This window comes from Balaenoptera borealis (genome assembly GCF_965194805.1).
Source record: "Balaenoptera borealis genome assembly, chromosome: 12".
Classification (NCBI taxonomy): Eukaryota; Metazoa; Chordata; class Mammalia; order Artiodactyla; family Balaenopteridae; genus Balaenoptera; species Balaenoptera borealis.
Genome location: NC_138869.1, coordinates 7,706,978 through 7,731,712, shown reverse-complemented (window position 1 = coordinate 7,731,712; position 24,735 = coordinate 7,706,978). Strand labels below are relative to the sequence as shown.

Below are 24,735 nucleotides of genomic sequence, written 5' to 3'. Positions count from 1 at the left end.
GTAGGAACACACCCAGTTCCCAGCTCCTGACCCCGTGACCTCCCGGCGGGAGATTCCTGGCCATTTTAAGAAACGCCTGGAATGGCCTTGTCAGAAATCTAAACCTGTCCTTGGGACGGGTCTGTGATGAGTTATTCATAGAACCTCCCAGAATAGCTTTGGCCACCTGTTTGGGCAGGCATTCCAGAGCTGGGATGTGACCCAAACCAAGGTGAACCCCCTCAGGCCTCTCCCCCTGGGGCCCAGTGGAATTCCTTCCCAGGCGCGTTTCTCACCAGCCCAGAATCACTGGGGACCCTGGGCAGGGGCCGCTGTGCTGGCAACTTGAAGCCTCCAGACTGCCCCCCGTGATGCTGAGTGCCCCGGCAGGGCTGGGACCCTGTCAGGGCCCTGGTGGTGACCTCAAAGGGCATCCCCAGCTCAGACACTGGAGGGCTGAGCTGGGACTGAATTTATTAAGCACCTCTGGGAGGGGTCAGAGCTGACCTGACCCCCATCTTCAGTGCCCGCTTCAGTTATTCAGCTGCTTCCACATAACCTCCCTGGTTCTTTCACTCACATGTGCATTCCTTCCCTCATCCACTCTGTCCCTTTCTCCTTCACCCGCTCCCTGCCCTCCCTCTGTTCTCTGGCTCGCGCTGGGCGAGGCTGACTGACTAGGCCCTACCCCGCAGGGAGGGCTCCTTGAAGGTGGGGGACAGGCTACTCAGCGTTGACGGGATCCTGCTGCATGGGGCCAGCCACGCCACTGCTCTGGCCACCCTGCGGCAGTGCAGCCACGAGGCACTCTTCCAGGTGGAGTACGATGTGGCCATTCCAGGTGAGCTGGGGGCCTAAGGGCTAGGGCTGGAGCAGGAAGAGGCCCAGGGATAGAGGGAAGGGGGTAGCGGGTACAGATCCTCACCACTGCAAAGGCTGTGTGACCTTGGCCCAGTCACAGCCTCTCTGAGCCTCTCTGGGTAGTAATACTCTGCCAGGCGTTGTTTGTTGCACTGGGGATCCACCTGAGAACAACACAGATGAGGTCTCTATTCGCATGGGGCTGACATTCTGGTGGGGAGACATTGACAATAGATGCAATAAATCACATATAGAGTGTGTCAGATGATGATAAGTGTGTAAAAAAATCAGGGAGAGAGATGGGGAAGGCTGGGTGATGCCCTCTAATCTGCAGCCGTCCAGGTGAGAGAAAGGTGATGGTGGCTGGACCAGGGGCTGAGCGGGGGGATAGACGGGGTCAGATTCGGGAAATACAACGAAGGTCCACTGGCCTGGTTTGCTGATGTTTGGACATGGGGGTGGGGGTGAGAGTAGGAGGAGCTGGGTTTTGTTTTCCCGCCACTGGGTGGGTGAATGGGATGCCGTTTTCTGAAAGGGGGAAGGCTCGTAGTGAAACCCACAGTTCCGTGTATTCAGTCGGCTCTCGAATAATATGCGAGCAAATTAATATTGTCCAGCAAAGGCCTGGGCTCAGAGCCCCTGAGACCTGAATTCCTGCCCCTCATCTGCTTCTGAGTGGCTGTGTGACCTTGGACGAGGTCTTTGCCTCCACGCACCTCAGTTTTCTTGTCTGTAAAGTGGGTGCAGTGATCCCTCCCTGGCAGTGAGGATTAAGTCGAGATGGAGGAAGGTGCTCAATATTTGCATCTCAAACTCTTCTTTCCTTCCACTTACCAGACACAGTGGCCAACGCTTCAGGGCCCTTGATAGTGGAAATAACCAAGACGCCAGGGTCCGCCTTGGGGATCTCGCTCACCACCGGCTCCCACCGGAACAAGCCAGTCATCACCATCGACCACATCAAGCCGGCCAGTGTGGTGGACAGGTGGGCACCCACTGAGAGCTGCCACGGCGTGGGGGCTGCAGGGGGAGAGCCGCCCAGAGCTCTGTCTGGCTGGACCAGCCTCCCCCTTTGCTCCCTGACCCGGCCAGGAGTGGGGCCCTGCATGCCGGAGACCGCATCCTGTCCATCGATGGCACCAGCACTGAACACTGCTCGCTGCTTGAGGCCACCAAGCTCCTGGCTAGCGTGTCGGAGAAAGTGCAGCTGGAGATCCTACCTGCGCCCCAGAGTCAGCGGCCCCTGAAGCCCTCAGAGGCAGGTGGGTCCCCTTGGGAGACCTCAGAGCTCAAACCTGAAGGCTAACGGACCAAATCCCCAGGAAGGCTAAAATTTACTGGAACAAATGTCCATTCCCACAGGGAAGCTCGAACTGTCAAGTACAGCAGCTAAGGGTGGGGAGGTGGGGCAGATAAACAATTTGGGTGTTTGATTTGACAGTTTGCTGGCATGGATGGCCCAAAAGCTAGTTCCATCACTGGTTACATTAATAGAAGTATAAGGGCTAGAACAAGGGAGGGGACAGTCCTTCTGTGCCCTGTGCTACTCAGAGTTTGGACCCTGGACTCAGCTCAGGGCCCTTGGCACGTCCAGAGGAGGCAGCCAAGCAGTCAGGGAGGGCCTAGAGCCACCCCTGTGCGGAGTCGGGGGCTCCCAGCTTGGACCAGGGACCTAGGCGCTGGGCAGTTCTAAGAGCAGAGGGAGCAGATGGTCTGGGGCTCCAGAGGGCAGAGCGGGGGCCTGGGGCAGGGTGGAGGGTGGTCGTAGGAAGGCAGCCTCCTGCTCAGGGCAGGCAAGTGCTTCCAGCAGCCTAACCCTTGGGTTTCGACTTCACATCCCAGCTTCGTCCCTAACAGCTGGACAGGTGCTTTGCCTCTCTGAGCCTCAGCTGCCTCATCTGTAAATAGGCGTCAGGACCCCGAGTGCACAGGCTTGGTCAAGGTGGTCAGGCTGTGAATTCCAGCCCTTGGGGCACAGTTGGGGAGGGGGGCGAGGATGGAGTCTGCCTGCCCCACCCTTTGCAAGCCCAATCTTCCAGAAGAGACAAATTCTGCAGATCAGATGTGCGGGGACCGGCATCTCTGGTCTCTGCCAGGGTCGGTAAGGATCCCGACAAGCCACAGCAGGGGCTGATAGAGGAGGCTTTGGGGCTTGAAGTACCGTCACCTGGTCCCCTACCCCCTGCTGTGGTGCCTGGGCTTCCCACGGGTCATCTGGGTTCACCCACATGACAAGTCTACAAGGTTGGTACAGAGGCGCTGAGGCTCCCGGCAGGGCAGGTCCTTCCGAGAGCACACAGCTGCTGACAGTCCCCCTGGCTCTCACTGAACAAGCCTCTGCTAAGCACCCAGCACTGCTGTAAGCACGTCACACGTGCTAACTCATTCTGATCCTCCCAGCTTCCCTAGGAAGTAGCCACTGTCTTTGTCCCGGTTTACAGATATGACAGGCACAGAGGGGCTAAGTGACTTGTCCCAGTCCCACAGCTGGTCAGTGATGGAGCCAGGATTGGACCCGGCTGCTGGCCCCAGAAGTGGCCCAGCCCCCAGGTGGGGTTGGGGGCACCAAACAGGGAGGCAGAATCAATGGGCTGAGATCACCGAGACCTCACCCATCCCTCCAAGAACATGTTGCACCAGGCTGGACATCCCCCCCGCAAGTCCTGCAGCAGAAGGAAGAACCAGTACAGGGCCTGGGGCAGTGGGGAGGAAGGGTAGGCTGGGGATGTGAGGGGGGCAGGATCTGGTAGAGGGTCTGCGGGGTCCCCTGGGAAGCAGATGCTTAGCTGGAGTAAAGAGTTCGCTGGGGTTGAGGCCTGTGGAAGGTGGAGGGGAGGAAGCGGGAACAGCCTCAGACCGCAATGCAGGTCCTGGCAGGCCTGGGCCAACCCAACAGGGACCCAGGTGGCCCCCGAGAGCCCAGCGTGGGGCAGAAATGCCAGGCCCTGGTGCCCTGCGTGCTCAGCCCCCGGCCCAGGCCGCAGCACTGCGGCAGACTCCGAAGGTGCTGCAGCTGGTCACCGTCTGCAAACTGCACTCCTCGGAGCTGACCGGTCAGTTCTTGAGCTCCAAAGCCAGTCAGCCTGGTTCACGTCCTGCTCCTCCAGCACCTCCCAGCTGTGGGCCTTGGTCTGGGCCAGCTTTCCCTCTCCTGTTCCTGCCTCTCGGGCTGAGCCCTGAGCACAGTGCCCGGCACACGATGGGCATCCAGGACGTGCGGGCAAGATCTCGAATGCCTGGCCTGGCTCGGGAAACTCTGGATCTTCTGTTCCTGCTCTCCTCCCCTCATTGTGTGGACAGGAGCTCATCCTTCAGGGGTGTGGTGATCTAGACCTGCTCAGCCCCCAACGTCTGTCTCTCCTCTTTCTCCGCCACAGTGAAGGTGCAGAGGAGCGAGCAGCCACATCGCTGGGACCCCTGCGTGCCCTCCTGCCACAGCCCCCGGCCCGGCCACTGCAGGACACCCACCTGGGCCACCCCTGCCAGCCAGGACCAGAGCCGATGTAAAGTGCCCTCCCCGCTGTCACTCTCCCCTATTCCTAGGGAGGGGCTTGAGCCTGCTTTATAGGGAAGGAAGCCAAGACTCAGAGAAGTCAGGGGCCCTCGCAGCATCACCTCACACATTAGTGACGAGATGGGCCCCTGTCTGGCAGCTGGGTTTCACCAGGTCTGTGAAAACCCTGCGAGCTTTGAGGCCCAGAGTGGGAGAGACTGGATCGCAGAGGTCACACAGCGAGCATGGTGGAGGGGGGAAGGCATCCCTGTGTCTCCCTGAGGCAGGGTGGAGGGCTCTGCTGGGGCTCATGGTTCTGTGCTCTCATCTCCCCCAGCCTTGTCCTCATCTCCCTTTTCCTCGCCGACCCTGAACCACGCCTTTCCCTGCACCAATCCCAGCACCCTTCCTCGCGGATCCCAGCCCATGAGCCCCCGGACCACAATGGGGCGGAGGAGGCAGCGAAGAAGAGAACACAAGAGCTCGTGTAAGCCATGGTCTCTTCCCTCCCCTCTGGGCTGCCTCTGTGCCTGAGAGAGAGATTTGCCAAAGGGTATGGGGTATTTGGGGCGGGGCCAGGGGTGGGTGGGGGGCATTAAATAGCATGCGTGGGACACCAGGCTGCTGCGGATGGTTGGGCAGGTTGTGCACTGCACAAGGGCACACCTGAGGGGTGACAGTTACTTTGTACACTTTGTCTTGTATTTTTATTATGAAAAATTCCCAGCAGGTGGTGGCAAAGTGTCTTGAGGAAAGGATGCCTTTTCAGATTTGCACGAAGGTCTCACAGTATCTCCATTTCATTTTTCTCTCCTTCAGCCCTCTGATCCATTCCAGGGTGTGGTTACTTTGTCTTTACCACCTCTCTGACATTTGTTAATTTTCCCTAAGAAGGAGACACAGAGGCCTGAAACTAGCCATCCAGAGTGTAGTAATTTTTAGTTTTATTAGATATATATTTCTACTTAACTTTTGCTTATAAACATTTCTCTTTATTTATGATCACTATATATAGTTCCTTTTTATTTTTTTTTTAAGTTTTTTTTTTTTTTAACAAATGGCTAAGGGTTCCAAGCAGGGAGAGACCACATCAGGTTGAGTGAGGGAGTATTTATTACTATTATTATTATTTTAAAATTAATTAATTAATTTATTTTTGGCTGTGTTGGGTCTTTGTCTCTGTGCGAGGGCTTTCTCTAGTTGTGGCAAGTGGGGGCCACTCTTCATCGCGGTGCGCGGGCCTCTCACTGTCGTGGCCTCTCTTGCTGCGGAGCACAGGCTCCAGACGCGCAGGCTCAGTAATTGTGGCTCACGGGCCCAGTTGCTCCGCGGCATGTGGGATCTTCCCAGACCAGGGCTCGAACCCGTGTTCCCTGCATTGGCAGGCAGATTCTCAACCACTGCGCCACCAGGGAAGCCCTATAGTTCCTTTTGAAATGAAGGTATTTAAGTATTTTTAAAAATGAATAAATGTAAAGACAAATAGTAATGAATGATAACGCAGGAAACATGTGGAAGTAGCAAAAGTCACAAGAATGCCCAGAATTTTGAAATCTTTCCTGGGAAGAATCTTTCCTTTGTTGATGTTGAAAGTATTCCCAGCCTCCTTCCATGTGAGTTGGGGAGGCCTCCAGAAAGAATGGAAGGTCAGACTGGGCCATTTAAGATTGAACTAGGTGAGGGAAGAGAGAAATATAAGTCATCTGGCACCTGAAAGGCGCTAAATATGGTTATGAGCTTCCTGGCAGCCAAGGTGAAAAGGGAAACAGAATTCAGAGTCAGATGAGAGATACAATACACCTTGACCAGCCACCTTTGTCACCCACTGAAGCAGGGGTTGTGTAGGTGAAAAGATTCAGAAGTGTCATTCACAGGCAGGAGCTTATGGAGCCTGGGGACTCTTGGGACCCCTTATCTGTCTCCTTCCTTGATGATAACAATTAATTAGTTAAATAAAATTTTTTGAACACCTCCAATGTTCCAGGTACAACTCTTATCATTGGGGTGAAAAAATAATGAAATAGTGAAAAAATCAATAGTGAAAAAAATAATGAATATAAATATAATAACACAATATACCCAACAATAAAGTGTTACATATATTGTAATGTATATATAATATATAATAGTATAAGAAAATAATATATAAAGACACAACAGTATAATTAATAGAATGAAATGCAATAAGTTTTATTTAATAATTGATATCCTTATCCATATTAATAATACAAATGTATTTTATATATGGAATATAAAATAAAATATGTTAAATAACATATCAAATAGTTAAACAGAGTTATATGACCCAGAAATTCCACTCTTAAGTAAATGCCCAAGAAAAATGAAAACATATGTCATGTTCACCCAAAAACATATTTACACATGTTTATACAGTGTTATTCATAATACCCAAAAGGTGGAAACAACCCAGATGTCCATCAATGGATGGATTAAAAAAATGTGGTATCATCATACAGTGAGATATTAGTCAGCTTCAAGAAGGAAGGGAATTTTGATATGTGCTACATGGATGAATCCTGAAAACATTATGCTAATTGAAAGAAACCAGACACAAAAGACCATGTATAGTATGATTCCATTGATATGAAATGTCCAGAATAGGCAACTCTAAAGACATTGAAATTAGATTAGTGGTTGCTTAGGGCTGGAAGAGATGGGAGGATTTGGGTGATTAACTAAAGGAAACAGGGTTTCTTTGAGGGATTGAAAATGTCCCAAAATTGAGTGAGGGGATGGCTGTACAGCTTGAACGTACTAAATATTCAATATACTAAAAACAGAGTGTTGAATTGTACACTCTGTGGGTGTATACTGTGGTAGCCGAATGGTATCTCAATAAAGCTGTTACCAAAAATGGCATAATATATACTATCATATCTAATAGTAATATAATGTGATATTTGGTATATGATATAATAATAAAATAAGTTGAAATATAACATCACACAACATGACATGACATAATGTCACCGACCCTCGGAGCCTCTGTTTTATAACACGGCAGTCCCGGGAGCTGTCTTCCTTAATCCTTGCCACAGCTCTGCCAGGTGGGACTCATGATCCCATTGCTCAGGTGAGGAAACCAAGGCTCAGAATGAGCCTCGACTTAACCCGCCCCACCCCGGGCCAGTCAGGCCTCCCGCTCACTCACCTCTCTGACTTCAGGTGTCTGGGCCGAGGGAGGATGGGCTTTGGCAGGAAGGCGTCCCTGGGGCTGTGCCCTGAGCGCCGTGCCTGCCTGCCCCGCAGTGTCGCTGGCCTCCAGCACCGTGGGGCCAGGCGGCCAGATTGTGCACGCAGAGACCACCGAGGTCGTGCTCTGCGGAGACCCCCTCAGCGGCTTCGGTCTCCAGCTGCAGGGAGGCATCTTCGCCACCGAGACCCTGTCCTCCCCACCCCTCGTGCGTTTTATTGAGCCTGACAGCCCGGCGGAGAGGTGAGCCTACTGCCCCCAACCCACTGGGCCTACCACTCTCCACTCTCCAATTCGGGGGTGGGGGGCTTACCGGCAGCCAGGGAAACCAAGTCACACACCGAGCCGGGCTGCACAGTTGTATCTCATCAACTATCACGTCAGCCCCATTACCAGCCCCATTTTGTAGATGAGGAATCTGAGGCTCAGAGAAGCTGATTCACCTGCCTAGGGTCACGCAACTCGAGTGACCCAGGACGTGAACCCCTGTGTGTCTGAAGCCAGGGTCCTCTGTATACATCTCCTAAGGCGTGGCATCATCCGCACTGGACAGACAGAGAAACTGAGGCCCAGCAAGGTCACACTTTAGCCAGAGTCCTGTGGTAAATTGCCTGAGGATCTACAGCTGGCACAGGGAGGAGCTGAGCGTTCCACCCCCGCCCGGGAGGCGGGGCCCAGGCTTGGTCCTGGCCCTGCTCCCGCACAATGCTCCTGTCTCCCAATGGGGCCTCTTCTCTCTGCCGGGCTGCCCGGTTCAGGTGTGGGCTGCTGCAGGTAGGGGACCGCATCCTGGCCATCAATGGCATTGCCACCGAGGACGGGACGATGGAGGAAGCCAACCAGCTGCTGCGGGACGCGGCGCTGGCCCACAAGGTCGTGCTGGAGGTGGAGTTTGACGTTGCCGGTGAGTGGGTGCCCCGAGCGTCCTCCTCTCCTTCGGGACCCTGTGCTCCCCCCTTCACTACCCTGCTCCCTGCAACCTCCCGCCCTGCCCTGATCCTTCTCCCCGCATTTGCAACGTGTCCCCGGCACTAATGGTGGGAGAAAGGCACTGGCCGGGGTGGAAGGGATTGCACATGCCAGTGTGAGGGTTGATGAGGGTTTTTGCAGTGGAACAGGAGCTGGGGGGGTGGGGTGGGGTGAGGGTTTATGCAAAGACCCCCAAACAACTCGGTTAGAATTCTGGTTCTGTGATTTGGACAGTGTGACTTTGGACAGGACCCTTCCTCCCCCACCCTTAGTTCCCCCCAGTGTAAAATAGTGAATAGAATCCTCTATCACAAGGGGCGTTGTTCAGATTAGATGAGATAAAGCGTGTGAAAGCACCAGCTGAGGCCCGGCCCGTGAGAGGCGCCCAGTAAGTCCTTGCTGGATCCGAACGGATTGGGCTGGGCCATGGGGCCCCCGGCAGGGCGGCAGCCATGAAGTTTGGGTTCTAGTCCTGACTCTGCTCCGACCCGGTGGGTGCTTGTCTCCGACAAGTCAGTGCACCGTGCCTCAGTTTCCTCATCTGTGGGTGCAAGAAGCAGGATGGGGTTGTTTGGGGTCCCTCCCCACTGGACCAGAATGGGTGTGGGTCAGGGACTCCCTAAGGCCCTTCCCTTGAGTCTCACGTGGGTGTGTGTGTGTTTGCACCCAGAGTCCGTCATCCCGAGCAGCGGCACCTTCCACGTGAAGCTGCCCAAGAGGCGTGGCGTGGAGCTGGGCATCACCATCAGCTGTGAGTCCCCTCCCCGCACGCTCTCCGCCTGCCCCGAGAAAACGCCCAGCACCTGGCCGGGAGGGAAGGCTCTGGGTGGGAGGGAGGGCTGGCTGACGTGGCTTTCCTCCACCGCAGTGCCCAGCTGTGTGTCCTTAGGCAAGGCTTCTCAAGGCCTCGGTTTCCCGTTCTGCACAATGGGAATCTCCTGGCCTTTTTAGTCTCCATGGGTAGTTAAGTGGTTTGTAAGGCGCCAGACATACAGGCCAGGTTTAGTTTTCTGTTTGCCTCTGTATTCCCAGGGCCCAGAAAAGGCCTAGAACACAGTAGGTGCTTAATTCATGTTTGTCAAAGGAATGAAAGTGAGGGACTGCAGAATGGAAAGAGAAAGGTAGAATACATAAGCATGGGAACAGTCAGAACCCTCCCCAGCCTGCATCTCACTCAGGAAAATCCGAAGTCCTCTGACTTCATCTCCTGCCGTCTCCCCATCACGCCCCGGAGGGGTAACTGTCCAGAAGGTCTGCTGCTGCAGCTCCTTCCTGCCCCGGACCCTGCAGTCCGTGGCGGTGGGAGTTTAAGCAATTGAAGGGGAGAAGCTTCTTCCAGCCCAGGAACCTCTGGGCAGGGCCACCAGGTGCAGTTGCCCAGGTTGTACAGGACACAAGGTGCCCATTCAAGGTACACTTACAGGTTTTTTGTTTTGTTTTGTTTTAAATTTATTTATTTATTTTATTTTTGGCTGTGTTGGGTCTTCGTTTCTGTGCGAGGGCTTCCTCTAGTTGCGGCGAGCGGGGGCCACTCTTCATCGTGGTGCGCGGACCTCTCACTATCGTGGCCTCTCTTGTTGCGGAGCACAGGCTCCACACGTGCAGGCTCAGTAGTTGTGGCTCACGGACCCAGTTGCTCCATGGCATGTGAGATCTTCCCAGACCAGGGCTCGAACCCGTGTCCCCTGCATTGGCAGGCAGATTCTCAACCACTGCGCCACCAGGGAAGCCCCACTTACAGTTTTGTAACATTTTCTCAACAGACTAATTAGAAGGGGCACCTTTGTCTCATTTGCAAAGATGCTGCATGGGCTAGAAGGACCGCCTTACACCTGGTCACTCATGGAAAAACCCATTAGCCCAAATGGATTCTTTCTGCAGGAAAACTCAGCCACCTATTGTCTTAGCTCATGCTCCCCGGGAAACAACTTTTCACGCTAGGAGTTACCTGCAGGGGCCTTATTGAGGAGGGCTCTCAGGATCAACACCTGTGGGCCGAGGAGGCCTCAGGACCAGGCAAAGGGAGGAGCTGTGCTGCGATGTAGTCCCAGCAGAGGGCTCGGCCAATCCCACGGGGAGCTCTTTGCTGGGGAGGCCACGGGAGTTGTCCTGAGCTGAGGCTGGGAGCCATGCCTTGGCAGCACTGCGTGAACCAGTCATTGGGTGCAGGCATTTTATTGGGTGAGGCTGCTCCCTCAGCCAAAAGCCATTCCCCAGCAGGATCCTGCTGTGAGCCATGGCAGCCAGCATTCTCTGCATTGGGGAAGGAAGAACTCAGTCGTTGAAGTCACCTAGTTCTGGGACCTGGCCCTGTGCCAGGTGCTGGGGACACAGACACCAGCCAAACACAGCCCCTCAGGGAGCTCTGTTTGCTGGGAGGTGGGCTGAGCATGGGAGGTGTTGTCCCACTTTGTCTAGTTAATCTCTGATGTCCCTGTGAACTCTGTGGCCTCATCCCCATTTTACGGAGGGGAAATTGAGGCACAGAGAGGGGAGCTGATTTGCCCACAGTCGCTCAGCCAGGGAGCTGTGGGAGCAGGGCGCGTGGCTCCAAGTCTACGCCCAGCTCCTGGGCCCCGCAAGGCTGAGGTGACCAAAGGTGGGCTTCATGGCTCCTTCCCTCCAGCGGCCAGCAGGAAGCGAGGGGAGCCCCTGGTCATCTCCGACATCAAGAAAGGCAGCGTGGCGCACAGGTAGGGGAGCCCCTGGCAGGGCCGGGGGCTGGCCCACGAGGGTGGGCTCGGGGCCTGCGTGTGCGAGGCTCCTTCCTGTCCCCACCCTGCTCCTGCAGGACAGGCACCCTCGAGCCGGGCGACAAGCTGCTGGCCATCGACAACATCCGCCTGGACAACTGCCCCATGGAGGACGCTGTACAAATCCTGCGCCAGTGTGAGGACCTGGTGAAGCTGAAGATCCGCAAGGACGAGGACAACTCCGGTGAGGGTTCCGACCGCTCCACCACCAGCCCCCGACCCTGCCCACGCAGACCAGACAGTGCCCAGCTGGCAATCCGGGGCTCCCTACGGCCAAGGAGGGAGCGTGGTGGGTGCCACCCAGGGGCTGCTGGTGGTGACCCCTTGAATAAAGATGCAGGCGGGTGGACGGCAGATTTCTCCCTACCCCCGAGTCTGGGCTTCTCCAAGGGCCCTTGCGAGGTTGGCTGGAGTTTGACGGCAGCTAGGATCCAACAAGCCCTGCGCAAAGCCGCTGTGGGCAAATGACTGGATGGGATGATGAATGGGTGGGGGTGGGGGATGTACCACTGCATGGGTGGCTGTGAGTAAGCCGAGGCTGCAAACTCAGACACATCTGAGGCTGGACAGCTGACAGGAGTGAGTGAATTGGGCTGAAGGTAAGAAAAGCGATACAGTTTGGGTAGACAGAAGGAAGGGGAGAGAATCTCTTGTTCAGAGGGGCAGCTGCCAGCTCCTACCCTGGGAAAGAGGATCACTTGTGGGCAGCTTTCCAATTTTTTTAAGGAAAACTGGAAATCTGGGGTCTTCTTATCATCAATATTATCATCACCACCGTATCCTTGTTATTTTGTGTGGTGTGTGAAATCTTTATTATAAAATGCTGCTTCCACATTTCTGTTCTTTTTAGAATAGCTGTTTGGGTGGAAGGAGACATTTCTGGAAGCAGAAGATGGCCTCAGGTGGTGCCATCTGAAGTCCTGGCATGGGGGAATGGATGTATTAATGCGGGGGGAATGGGTGAATTAATGACTGACAGAATGTTTGAACTAATTGCTGAGGAAATAGGTGTATTAATGGCATGAAAAAATGGGTGAACTAATGAATAAGAGAATAGGTGTATTAGTGGCAAAAGGTATGGATGATATAATGGCTGAGGGAAAGGGTGGAGTAAGGGCATGAGGGAATGGCTGAATTAATGGCTGAGGGAATGGGTGAATTAATGGCTGAGGTAATGGGTGAATTAATGGCAGAGGGAATAGCTGTATTAATGCCTGGAGGAATAGCTGTATGAGTGGCTGAGGGAATGCGTGTATTACTGGCTGAGAGAGTAGATGAATTAGGCAGATGGAAAGGGTATATTAATGGCGTCAGGGAATGGTTGAACTAATGGTAGAGAAAATGGGTGCATTAATGGTTGAGGGAATGGGTAAATTAATGGCAGGAGTAAATTAATGGCTGAGGAAATGGATGAACTGAAGGCTGAGGGAATGGGTGAATTTTGGCTGAGGGAGTGGGTGAACTACTCCTAACAGAATTAGTGCATTAATGGCTGAAGGAATGGATAAATGAATAGCTTCAGAATAAGTGTATTAGTGGCTGAAAGAATGGGTGAAATAATGGAAGAGAAAATGGCTTACTTAATGGTGATGAGTATGGCTGAATTAATGGCTGAGGGAATGGCTTAGTTAAATAGCTGAGGGAAACGGTGAGTTAATGGCTGAATGAATGGGAGTATTAGAGTTTAAGGGGACAGGTGAACTAGTGGGTGAACTAAGTCGTAGGAAATTGGTGAATGTGGCTGATGGAATGGGTGGTGTAAGGGCTGAGGGAATAGGTGAATTAATGCCTGGAGGAATGGGTGAATTAATGGCTGAGGGAATGGGGAATTAAAGGCTGAGGGATGGGCTGAATTAATGAGTGAGGGATTGACTTAATTAATGGTTTAGGCAATGCCTGAATTAATGGCTAAGGGAATGGGTCAATTATGGAGGCCTGAATAGGTAATAAAAGGATCAGGGAATCTGTATTAATGGTTGAGGGAATTGGTGTATCAAAGGCTAAGTAAATGGCTGAATTAATGGCTGAGGGACTGGCTGAATTCATGGATTAGGGATTGGCTGAATTATTGGCCGAGGGAATGTCTGACTTAATGTCTGAGGGAATGAGTAAATTAATGGATGGGGGGATGTATGTATTAATGGCTAAAGTAATAGGTGATTTTAATGACTCAGGTAATGGGTGAATTAATGGCTGAGGGATGGGCTGAATTAATGGCTAAGGGAAAGGGTGAATTAAAGGCTGAGGGAATGTGTGTATAGGGCTGAGGGAATGGGTAAATTAATAGCACGCGGAAATGGGTGTATTAATGGCTGAGGAAATGGGTGAATTAATGGCCGAGCTAATGACTATTAATGACATGAGGGAATGGGTGAAGAAATCACTGAGGGAATAGGTGTATTAATGCCTAAGGAATGGGTGAATTAATGGCTGAGGAAATGGGTGTACTAATGGCTGAGGGAAGGGGTAAACTAATGGTTGAGGGAAGGGGTGTATTAATGTCATGAGGGAATGGGTATATAATGGCTGTGGGAATGGGTGAATTAATGGCTGAGAGGAGTGGTGAATTAGGGCATGAGGAAGTGTGTGTATTAATGGCCGAGGCAATAGATGAATTAATGACGGAGGGAATTTCTGTATTAATGGTATGAGGGGACGGGTATATTTATGGATGAAGAAATGGGTGTATCAATGGCTGAGGGAATATGCGAACCAATTCCTGAGGGGATGGGTGTATTAGGCATAAGGAAATTGGTGTAAAAATGGCCGAGGTTATAAGTGAATTGATGGCTGAGAGAATGGCTGAATTAATGAATTCGGGATTGGATAAATTATTGGCTGAGGGATTGTCTGAATTGATGTCTGAGGGAATGGGTAAATTAAGGGATGGGGGGATGTGTGTATTAGTGGTTGAGGGGAACTGGTGTTTCAAAGGCTGAGGGAATGGTTGCGTAATGGTTAAAGGGAAGGGAGAATCAGTGGCTGATGGAATGAATGAATTAACAGCTGAAGGAATTGGTGACTTAAATGCAGATGGAATGGGTGTATTAATGGTTGAGGGATTAGCTGAATTAATGGCTGAGGATATGGGTGAACTAATCAGTGACCGAATGGGTATATTGGGCATAAAAGTATTGGTGTATTAATGACTGAGGGAATGGGTGCAATAATGGCAGAGGGATTGGCTGAATTAATGACTGAGGGAATGGGTGAATAAGTGACTGAGAGAACGGTTGCATTAGTGCCTGAAAAATCGGTGTATGAGTGGTTGAGGGAATGATTGAACTAATGTCTTAGGAAATGGGTGAATATGGCTGTCAGAATGGGTGCACTAATGGCTGAGAGAATGGGTGAATCAGTACCTCAGGAACTGGGTGCATTAGTGGCTTAGACAGTGAGTGGACTAATGGCAGAAAGAATGTGTGAATTAATGGCAGGGGTAAGGGGTGAATTAATGACTTCCTCAAATGGTGTATTGGTGGCTGAGAGAACCGGCTGAACTAATGGCTGAGAGAATGTATGTATTGATAGCTGACGAAAGGTATTAGGACTGATGGATTGCATGAATTAATGGCATGAGGAAATGGGTATATTAACGGCTGAGAAATGGGTGATTTCATGACTGAGGGGATGTGTGAAGTAGTGGCTGAGGAAACGAGTGTATTATTAATGGCTGAGGGCATGGATGAATTGATGGCTGAGGGAATGGGTGAATAAATGGCTGAGAAAATGGTTGCATTAGTGGCTGAAAAATGGATGTATTAGTGGTTGAGGGATGGGTGAACTAATGTCTTAGGAAATGGGTGAATATGGCTGTCAGAATGGGTGAACTAATGGCTGAGGGAACAGATGAATTAATGCCTGAGGAACTGGGTGCATTAGTGGTTTGGACAACAAGTAAACTAATGGCAGAAAGAATGGGTGAATTAATGGCAGAAGTAATGGGTGAATTAATGACTTCCGGAAATGGTGTATTGATGGCTGAGAGAACGGGAGAACTAATGGCTGAGAGAATGGATGTATTAATAGCTGACGCAAAGTTTGTATTAGGACTGATGGCATGTGTGAATTAATGGCATGAGGAAATGGGTATACTAATAGCTGAGAGAATGGGTGAATTCATGGCTGAGGGAATGAGTGAAGTAATGGCTGAGGGAATGAGTGTATTAATGGCTGAGGGAATAGGTGAGTTAATGACTGAGGGAATGGGTAAATTAATGGCTGAGAGATTGGCTGATTTTTAATGTCTGAGAGAATACCAGAATTAATGGCTGATGGAAAGAGTGAACTAATGGATGCGGGAATGGGAGAATAAATGGATGTGGGGGTTGTGTGTATTAATGGCTGATGGAATTGGTGTATCAAAGGCTGAAGGAATGGCTGGGTAAATGGCTGAGGGAATAGTTGAATAACAGCTAAAGGAATGGGTGAATTAATGGCTGGGGGAATGGGTGAATTAATGGCTGAGGGAATGGGTGAATTAGTGGCTGAGGGAATGAGTGAAATAATGACATAGGAAATGGGTAAGTTAATGTCCAAGCTAATGACTCTATTAATGGCATGAGGGAATGGAAGAACAAATTGCTGAGGGAATAGGTGTATTGGTGGCTAAGGCATGGGTGAATTAATGGCTGAGTGCAAGGGTGTATTAGTGGTTGAGGGAATGGGTGAAATGATGGCATGAGGCAATGTGTGTATTAATGACTGAGAGAATGGGTGAATTATGGACTGAGGGAATGGGTGAATTAATGCCTGAGGGAATTGGTGTACTAATGGCTGAGGGAAGGGGTAAACTAATGGTTGAAGGAAGGGGTGTATTCATGTCATGAGGGAATGGATATGTAATGGACATGGGAATGGGTGAATTAATGGCTGAGAGGAGTGATGAGTTAGGGGATGAGGAAATGTGTGTATTAATGGCTCAGGCAATAGATGAATTAATGACTGAGGGAGTGGGTGTATTAATGGCATGTGGGAATGGGTATATTAATGGATGAAGGAAAGGGTGTATCAATGGCTGATAGAATGTGTGAACTAATCGGTGAGGGGATGGGTGTATTAGGCATGAGAAATTGGTGTCAACATGGCTGAGGGTGTAGGTGAATTAATGGTTGAGGGTATAAGTGAATTAATGGCTGAGGGAATGGCTGAATCAATGATTTCAGGATTGGCTGAATTATGGGCTGAGGGAGTGTCTGAATTAATGCCTGAGGATCTGGGTGCGTTAATGCCTTGGACAATGAGTAAACTAATGACGGAAAGAATGGGTGAATTAATGACTCCCAGAAATGGTGTATTGGTGGCTGAGAGAACAGGTGAACTAATGGCTGAGTGAATGGATGTATTAATAGCTGACAGAAAATTTGTATTAGGGCTGACAGATTGCGTGAATTAATGGCATGAGGAAATGGGTATATTAATGGCTGAGAAATGGGTGAATCATGGCTGAGGGAAAGGGTGTTTTAATGGCCCAGGAGATGGGTGTATTAGTAGCTGAGATAATAGGTGAATTTATGGCGAAGGGGTTGGGTGACTTGATGGCTGAGGGAATAGGTGAACTATGGCTGAGGGCAAGGGAGAAATAATGAGTGAGGAAGTGGGTGTATTAGTCCCTGGGGTAATGGGTGTATTAAGAGCTGAGGATATGGATGAATTAATGGCTGGGGGAATGCGTGTTTTAAACACTGAGGGTATCCATAAACTAATGTCTGAGGGAATCTGTGAAGTAATAATTGAGAGAATGGTGAACTAATGGCTGAGAGAATGGAAGTATTAATAGCGGACAGAAAGGTTGTATTAGGACTGAAGGAGTGCATGAATTAATGGCATGAGGAAATGAGTGTATTAATGGCTGAGGGAATAGACGATTTAATGCCTGAGGGTATGGGTGTATTAATGGCATGAGGGATAGGTGTATTAATCGATGAAGGAATGGGTGTATCAATGGCTGATGGAATGGGGGAATTCATCGCTGAGGGAATAGGTGTATTAGTGGCTGAGGGAATGGGTGAATTAATGGCTGAGAGGACTGGCGAATTAATGGCATGAGGAAATGTGTAATGGCTGAGGGAATAGATGAATTAATGACTGAGGGAATGGGTGTATTAATGGCATGAGGGAATGGGTATATTAATGGATGAAGGAAAGGGTGTATCACTGGCTGAGAGAATGTGTGAAACAATCATGAGGGGATGTGTGTATTAGGCATGAGAAATTGGTGTAAAAATGACTGAGGGTATAGGTGAATTAATGGTTGAGGGTATAAGTGGATTAATGGCTGAGGGAATGGCTGAATTAATGAATTCAGGATTGGCTGAATTATTGGCTTCCGGGAATGTCTGAATTAATGTCTGAGGGAATGGGTAAATTAATGGTTGGGGGGATATGTGTATTAACAGTTGCGGGAACTGGTGTTTCAAAGGCTGAGGGAATCGTTGAGTAATGGTTAAAAGAAAGGGAGAATCAGTGGCTGAGGGAATGAGTATAATGATAGCTAAAGAAATTGGTGATTTAAATTCGGATGGAATGGGTGTATTAATGGCTGAGGGAATGGTTGAATAAATAGCTGAGGAAATGGGTGAAATAATCGCTGAATTAACAGGTGAAGTAATGGCATGAGGGAATGGGTGTATTAATGGCTGTGGGAAGGGGTGAATTAATGGCTGAAGGAATGGATGTATTAGACCTGTGGGTATTGGTTTATTAATGGCTGAAAGTATATGTGAGTTAATGGCTTAGGGAATGGGTGAATTATTGGCTGAGGGAATATGCGAAGTAATGGATGAGGGAATGTATTAACTAATGGCTGAGGGAATGAGTGTATAATGGCTGAGAAAATAGGTGAGGGAATGGTGAATTAATGGCTGAGGGATTGGCTGAATTAATGGCTGAGTGAAAGGGTGAATTAGTGAATGCAGACATGGGTGAATTAATGGATGTGGGAATGTGTATTAATGGCTGAGGGAATTGGTGTATCAAAGGCTGAGGGAAAGCTGAATTAGGGGCTGAGGGAATAGTTGAAGTAATGGCTGAAGGCATGGGTGAGTTAGTGGATGAGGGAATGGATGAATTAGTGGTCGATTGAATAGTTGAATTAATGACTGAGGGAATGCATGTATCAGTGGTTGAGGGATTAAGTGATCAATGGCTGATTGATCAATGATACACCCATGCCATTGATCATCACTGATCAATGGCATGGGTGTATCAATGTCATGAGGGAATGGCTGAATTAATGGCTGTGGGAAGGGATCAATTAATGTTGAGGGAATGGGTGATTTAATGGCTATGGGAATGGAGGTATTAGTGGCTGAGGAAGTGGGTGAATTAATGGCTGAGGGAATGGGTGAACTAATCACTAACGGGATGGGTGTATTAGGCATGGGCAAATTAGTGTATTAATGGCTGGGGGTTTAGGTGAATTAATGACTCAAGAAATGGGTGAATTAATGGCGGAGGGACTGGATGAATTCATGTGTGAGGGAATGCCTGAGTTAATAGGTGAGGGAATGGGTGAATTAATGGATGCGGGAGTGTGCAAATTAAACCAGGTGGAGAAATGTGTGTATTAATGGCTGAGGTAATTGGTGTATGGCAGCCTGAAGGAATGACTGAGTTAATGGCTGAGAATATGGTTGAATTAATGGCTGAGAGATGAGTGCATTAGAGGCCTAGTAAATGGTTCTATGGTAGTTGAGGGAATGGGTGACTAATGGCTGAGGGAATGGATGAATTAATACCTGAAGGACTAGGTGAATTAGTGGATTAGAGAATGAGTGAACTAATGGTGGAAAGAATGGGTTAATGTGGGAGGGAATAGGTGTACTAATGAGAGAGGGAATGGGTGTGAAATGGCTGAGGGAAGGTGTAAACTGATGGTGAGGGAATGGGTGAATTAATGGCTGAGAGGAGTGGTGAATTAGTGGCTGAGGGAGTGGGTGAACAAATCGCTGAGGGGATGGGTGTATTAGGCATGAGGAAATTAGTGTAAAAATGGCTGAAAGTATAGGTGTATTAATGGTTGAGGGTATAAGTGAATTGTGGCTGAGGGAATGGCTGAGTTAATGGCTGAGGGAATGGGTAAATTAATGGAAGGGGGAATGTATGTATTAATGGTTGCAGCAACTGGTGTTTCAAAGGCTCAGGGAATGGCAGAATTAATGGCTGAGGGAATGGTTGAGTAATGGCTAAAAGAATGGGACAATCAGTGGCTGAGGGAATTGGTGATTTAAATGCATAAGGAATGGGTGTATTAATGGATGAGGGAATGGCTGAGGGAATGGTTGAAGTAATAGCTGAGGGAATGTGTGAAAAAATCGCTGAATGAATGGGTGAGCTATAATCGCATGAGGGAATGGGTGTTTTAATGGCTGTGGGAATGTGTGAATTAATGGCAGAGGAGTGGGTGAATTCATGGCTGAGGGGTTGGCTGAATTAATGGCTAAGGGATTGCCTGAATTAATGGCTGAGGGATGGGTGAATTAATGGATGGTGGGATGGGTGTATTAATGGGTGAGGGAATAGATGAATTAATGGCTGAGGAAATGGGTATTTTAATGGCATGAGGCAATGGATATATTAATGAGTGAAGGAATAGATGAATTAATGGCTGAGAGGTGTGGTGAATTAATGGACAGGGAATGGGTGATTTAAAGGTTGATGGAATGGGTAAATTAGTGACATGAAGAAATGGGTGCATTAGTCACTGAGGGAATGGGTTTATTAGCTGAAGGAAAGGATGAATTAATGGCTGAAGAATGGGTGTATTAAGGGCTGAGGGAATGTGTGGTTTAATGGCTGAGGCAATGGGTGAATTAATGGCTGAGGAAATGCATGTATTAGTTTTTGAGGGAATAAATGAACCATGGCCGAGCAATAGGTGTATCAGTGTCATGAGGGAATGGGTGAATTAGTGGCTGATGGAATGGGTGAATTAATGGCTGAGGGAATGGGTGAATTAATGGCATAAGGGAATGGGTGATTAATGGCTGAAGGAATGGGTGAATTAATGCCTGACTGAATGGATGAATTAAAGGTTGATGATGTGGATGTATTAATGGCATGAAGGAAAGGGTGAACTAATGGTTGAAGGAAAGGGTGAACTAATGGATGAAGGAATGGGTGTATTAATGGCTGAGGGAATGGGTGTGTTAATAATTGAGGGAATGGCTGAATTAATGCCTGAGGGAATGTTTGAAACAGTGGCTGAGGGAATGTTTGAAATAATGGCTGAGGGAATGGCTCAATCAATAGCTTAGGGAAAAGGTGAATCAATGGCTGTTGGAATGGCTGAATTAATGGCTGAGGGAACGGGTGTTTTAATAACAGAGGGAAGGTTAACCAGTGGCTGACGAGAATGGGTGAATTAATGACTAAGGGAATGGGTGAATTAATGGCTTAGGGATATAGTGAATCAGTAGTTGGTGACATGGGTGAATTAATGGCTGAGGGAATGTGTGTATTATGGCTGAGAGAATGGGTGCATTAATGGCATGAGGAAATGGATGTATTAATGGTATGAGCTAATGGATTTATTAAAGGAAGAGGGAATGGCTGTATTAATGCCTGAGGCAATGTTTGAAATATGGCTGAGGGAATGGGTGAATTAATGCCTGAGGGAATGGGTGCATTAATGGCAGAGGGAATGGGTCTATTAATGGCATGAATAAATGGGTGAACTAATGACTGACAGTTGGGTATAACAATTTCATGAGGGAATTGGTGTATTAATGGCTGAGGGAATAGGTGAGTTAATGGCTGAGGGAATAGGTGAGTTAATGGCTGAGGGAATAGGTAAGTTAATGGCTGAGAGAATGGCTGAATTAATGGCTGGCGGAATGGGTGAATTAATGGCTGAGGAAATGAAATCATTAATGGCTGAGGGAATGGGTGTATTGGCGGCTGAGGGAAGGAGTGAATTAATGGGTGTATTAATGGCTGAGGGAATAGATGAATTGATGGCTTAGGGAATCATATTAATAGCATGGGGGAATTGGTGACCCATTAGGGAATGGTTCATTAATGGCACGAAAGAATGGGTGAACTAATGGCTGAGGCAGTGGATGTACTGGGATGAGGAACTTGGTGTATTAATGGCTGAGGGAATAGGTGAATTAATCGTTTAGGGAACAGGATAAAAAGCCCATAAATAAACCCACGCACCTATGGTCAATTAACTTACAACAAAAGAGGCAAGACTATAAAATGGAGAAAGACAATCTCTTCAATAAATGGTGCTGGAAAAACTGGACAGCTACATGTACAAAAATGGAATTAGAACATTCTTTAACACCATACACAAGAATAACTCAAAATGGATTAAAGACCTAAATGTAAGACCGGACACTATAAAACTCTTAGAGGAAAACATAGGTGGAACACTCTGACATAAATTGCAGCAATATCTTTTTCGATCCATCTCCCAGAGTAATGGAAATAAAAACAAAAACAAATGGGACCTAATTAAACTGAAAAGTTTTTGCACAGCAAAGGAAACCATAAACAGAACAAAAAGACAGCCCAGAGAATGGGAGAAAATATTTGCTAACAATGCGACTGACAAAGGATTAATCTCTAAAATTTACAAACAGCTCATGTAGCTCAATATCAAAAAAACAACCCAATCAAAAAATGGGCGGAAGACCTAGAGACATTTCTCCAAAGAAGACATACAGATGGCCAACAGGCACATGAAAAGATGCTCAAGATCACTAATTATTAGAGAAATGCAAATCAAAACTACAATGAGGTATCACCTCACACCAGTCAGAATGGCCATCACCAAAATATCTGCAAACAATAAATGCTGGAGAGGGTGTGGAGAAAAGGGAACACTGCTACACTGTTGGTGGGAATGTAAATTGGTGCAGCCACTATGGAGAACAGTATGGAGGTTCCTTAAAAAAAAACTAAAAAGAGAGCTACCATATGATCCAGCAATCCCACTCTTTGGCATATATCCAGTGAAAAACATGGTTCAAAAGGATACATGCACCCCAATGTTCATTGTAGCACTGTTTACAATAGCCAAGACATGGAAGCAACCTAAATGTCCATTAGCAGAAGAATGGATAAAGAAGATGTGGTACATATATACAATGGAATATTTCTCAGCCATTAAAAAGAATGACATAAAGCCACTTGCAGCAACATGGATGGACCTGGAGAATATTATACTAAGTGAAGTAAGTCAGGCAGAGAAAGACAAATATCATATGATATTGCTTATATGCAGAATACAAAAAAATGATACAAATAAACTTATTTACAAAACAGAAACGGACTCACAGACTTAGAGAACGAAATTACGGTTACCAAAGGGGATGGTGGGCAGGAAGGGATAGATTGGGAGTTTGGGATTGACACGTACACACTGCTATATTTAAAATAAAGCGCCTTTCCGGGCTTCCCTGGTGGCGCAGTGGCTGAGAATCCGCCTGCCAATGCAGGGGACACGGGTTCGAGCTCTGGTCTCGGAAGATCCCACATGTCGCAGAGCAACTAAGCCTGTGCGCCACAACTACTGAGCCTGAGCTCTAGAGCCCGCGAGCCACAACTACTGAGTCTGCGTGCCAAAACCTCTGAAGCCCACGCACCTAGAGTCCGTGCTCCGCAACAAGAGAAGCCGCTGCAGTGAGAAGCCCGTGCACTGCAACAGAGTAGCCCCCGCTCACCACAACTAGAGAAAGCCCGCGCGCAGCAATGAAGACCCAATGCAGCCAAAAATAAATTAAATAAATAAATTTTAAAAATAAATAAAGTGCCTTTCCATGAAAAAAAATAGAAGAAATGAATATTAGATTATTTCTATTTGACAAGGGAATATTAGTGTTGAGATTTTCAAAAGTGATGTGTTTCGAAATGTTTTTGTTTCTCCCGATATATATAATTGGTAGATATACCTATTTACTGCTCTGAAAGGCAAGCCATTCTATCTGACCAGATATTTGCTAAGTTATTAGTGAAAATAAGACATATTTAGGTAGGGGCACTAATGAGGCTGTTAGGCAGGGCCGGACCCAGCAGTTTTCTTATGTTACTCTGCTGATTTGTATTTGTTTGGTTAGGTGTCTTCTCACTGCTGTTCCTGGCTCTCTGTCCCAGGGGACAGTTGCTTTTTTGTCTCTGTAAGAACAGGAACAATGGATATCAGTAGATATTCAATGCAGCTTTGATAAATCTGATCCTTAGAAACTGTAAAAAAAAAAAAATTCTCAATTTTACCCCAATAATGACATAACTTGAAATTTTCACCTAATGTAAGAGCTCCCAGATTACATATATTCTAGAAAGGCAAGAGTCTTCTATTTCAGAGCACAGACTCTAGAGCCAGATTGCTTGTAACTACACCATTTACTAAGTTGTGACTGTGAACAACTTACCTCAGTGCTTCAGTTTCTTCATCTGCAAAATGAAGGTTAAAATATCACCTGTATCATAAAGTTGTTATGAGGGTTATGTGAGTTTAATAAAAGTAAAGTGCTTTGAAAAACAATCGTTGAGGGAATGGGTGAAGTAATGGCTGAGAGAATGGGTGTTTTAATGGCTGAGGGAAAGCCTGAAATAATGGCTGAAGGAATGGGTGAATTAATGGCTGGGGGAAAGGGTGAATTAATAGCTGAGGGAATGGGTGAATTAATGGCTGGGGGAAAGGGTGAATTAATAGCTGAGGGAATGGATGAATTAAAGGCTGAGTGAATGGGTGTATTAATGGCATGAAGGGAAGGGTGAACTAAAGGCTGAGGGAATGGTGAATTAATGGCTCAGGAAATAGGTGAATTGATGGCCGAGGGAATGGGTGAAATGATGGCATGAGGCAATGTGTGTATTAATGACTGAGGGAATGGGTGAATTAATGGCTGAGGGAATGAGTGTATTAATGGCATGAAGGAATGGGTGAACTAATATCTGAGGGAAGAGGTGAATTAATGGTTAGGAGAGGTGTGAATTAATGGCATGAGGAAATGGATGTATTAATGGCATGAAGGAATGGATATATGAAAGGAAAAGGGAATGGGTGTGTTAATGGCTGCAGAAGTGGGTGAATTAATACCTGATTAAATGGGTGAATTAATGGCTGAAGTAACTGGTGAAATCATAGCAGAGGGAGTGGATTAAGTATGGCTGAGGGAATGGGTATGTTAATGGCAGAGGGAATGGTCTGTTAATGGCATGAATGAATGAATGGGTCAACTAATTGGTGAGGGAATGGGTGTTAACGGCATGAGGGAATTGTATTAATGGCTGAGGGAAGAGGTGAATTAATTGCAGAGTGAATGACTGAATGAATGGCTGAGGGAATGGATGAACTATGGCTGAGGGAATGGGTCTGTTAATGGCATGAATGAATGTGTGAACTAATCGCTGAGGGAATGGGTGTATTAATGCCATGAGGGAATTAGTGTATTATGCCTGGTTGATGGGTGAATTAATGGCTGATGAAATGAGTAAATTAATGGCTGGGGGAA

The 24,735-nt window shown here is 48.1% G+C and overlaps 1 protein-coding gene and 1 long non-coding RNA gene across 9 annotated transcripts in view; both read left to right on the top strand.

Moving 5' to 3' along the window:
• GRIP2 (glutamate receptor interacting protein 2) overlaps window positions 1-24,735 on the top strand; it is a 68,083-nt gene that overhangs the window by 25,424 nt on the left and 17,924 nt on the right. For all 7 annotated transcript variants that reach the window (XM_082345702.1, XM_082345705.1, XM_082345703.1 and 4 more), the window contains 10 exons: window positions 675-820; window positions 1,678-1,825; window positions 1,933-2,102; window positions 4,218-4,343; window positions 4,671-4,820; window positions 7,604-7,790; window positions 8,306-8,451; window positions 9,187-9,267; window positions 11,143-11,209; window positions 11,308-11,453. In XM_082345702.1, coding sequence (XP_082201828.1) covers window positions 675-820; window positions 1,678-1,825; window positions 1,933-2,102; window positions 4,218-4,343; window positions 4,671-4,820; window positions 7,604-7,790; window positions 8,306-8,451; window positions 9,187-9,267; window positions 11,143-11,209; window positions 11,308-11,453 — 1,367 coding nt within the window. The remainder of the gene's footprint in view (window positions 1-674; window positions 821-1,677; window positions 1,826-1,932; window positions 2,103-4,217; window positions 4,344-4,670; window positions 4,821-7,603; window positions 7,791-8,305; window positions 8,452-9,186; window positions 9,268-11,142; window positions 11,210-11,307; window positions 11,454-24,735) is intronic.
• Window positions 11,475-24,027, top strand: LOC309607320. Of its 2 annotated transcripts, XR_014232367.1 has the most exons (4): window positions 11,480-12,440; window positions 12,673-17,108; window positions 17,253-19,295; window positions 19,668-24,027. It is a non-coding gene; the product is annotated as an uncharacterized lncRNA (long non-coding RNA). The 2 variants fall into 2 exon arrangements; XR_014232366.1 differs by having other exon boundaries at window positions 11,475-17,108.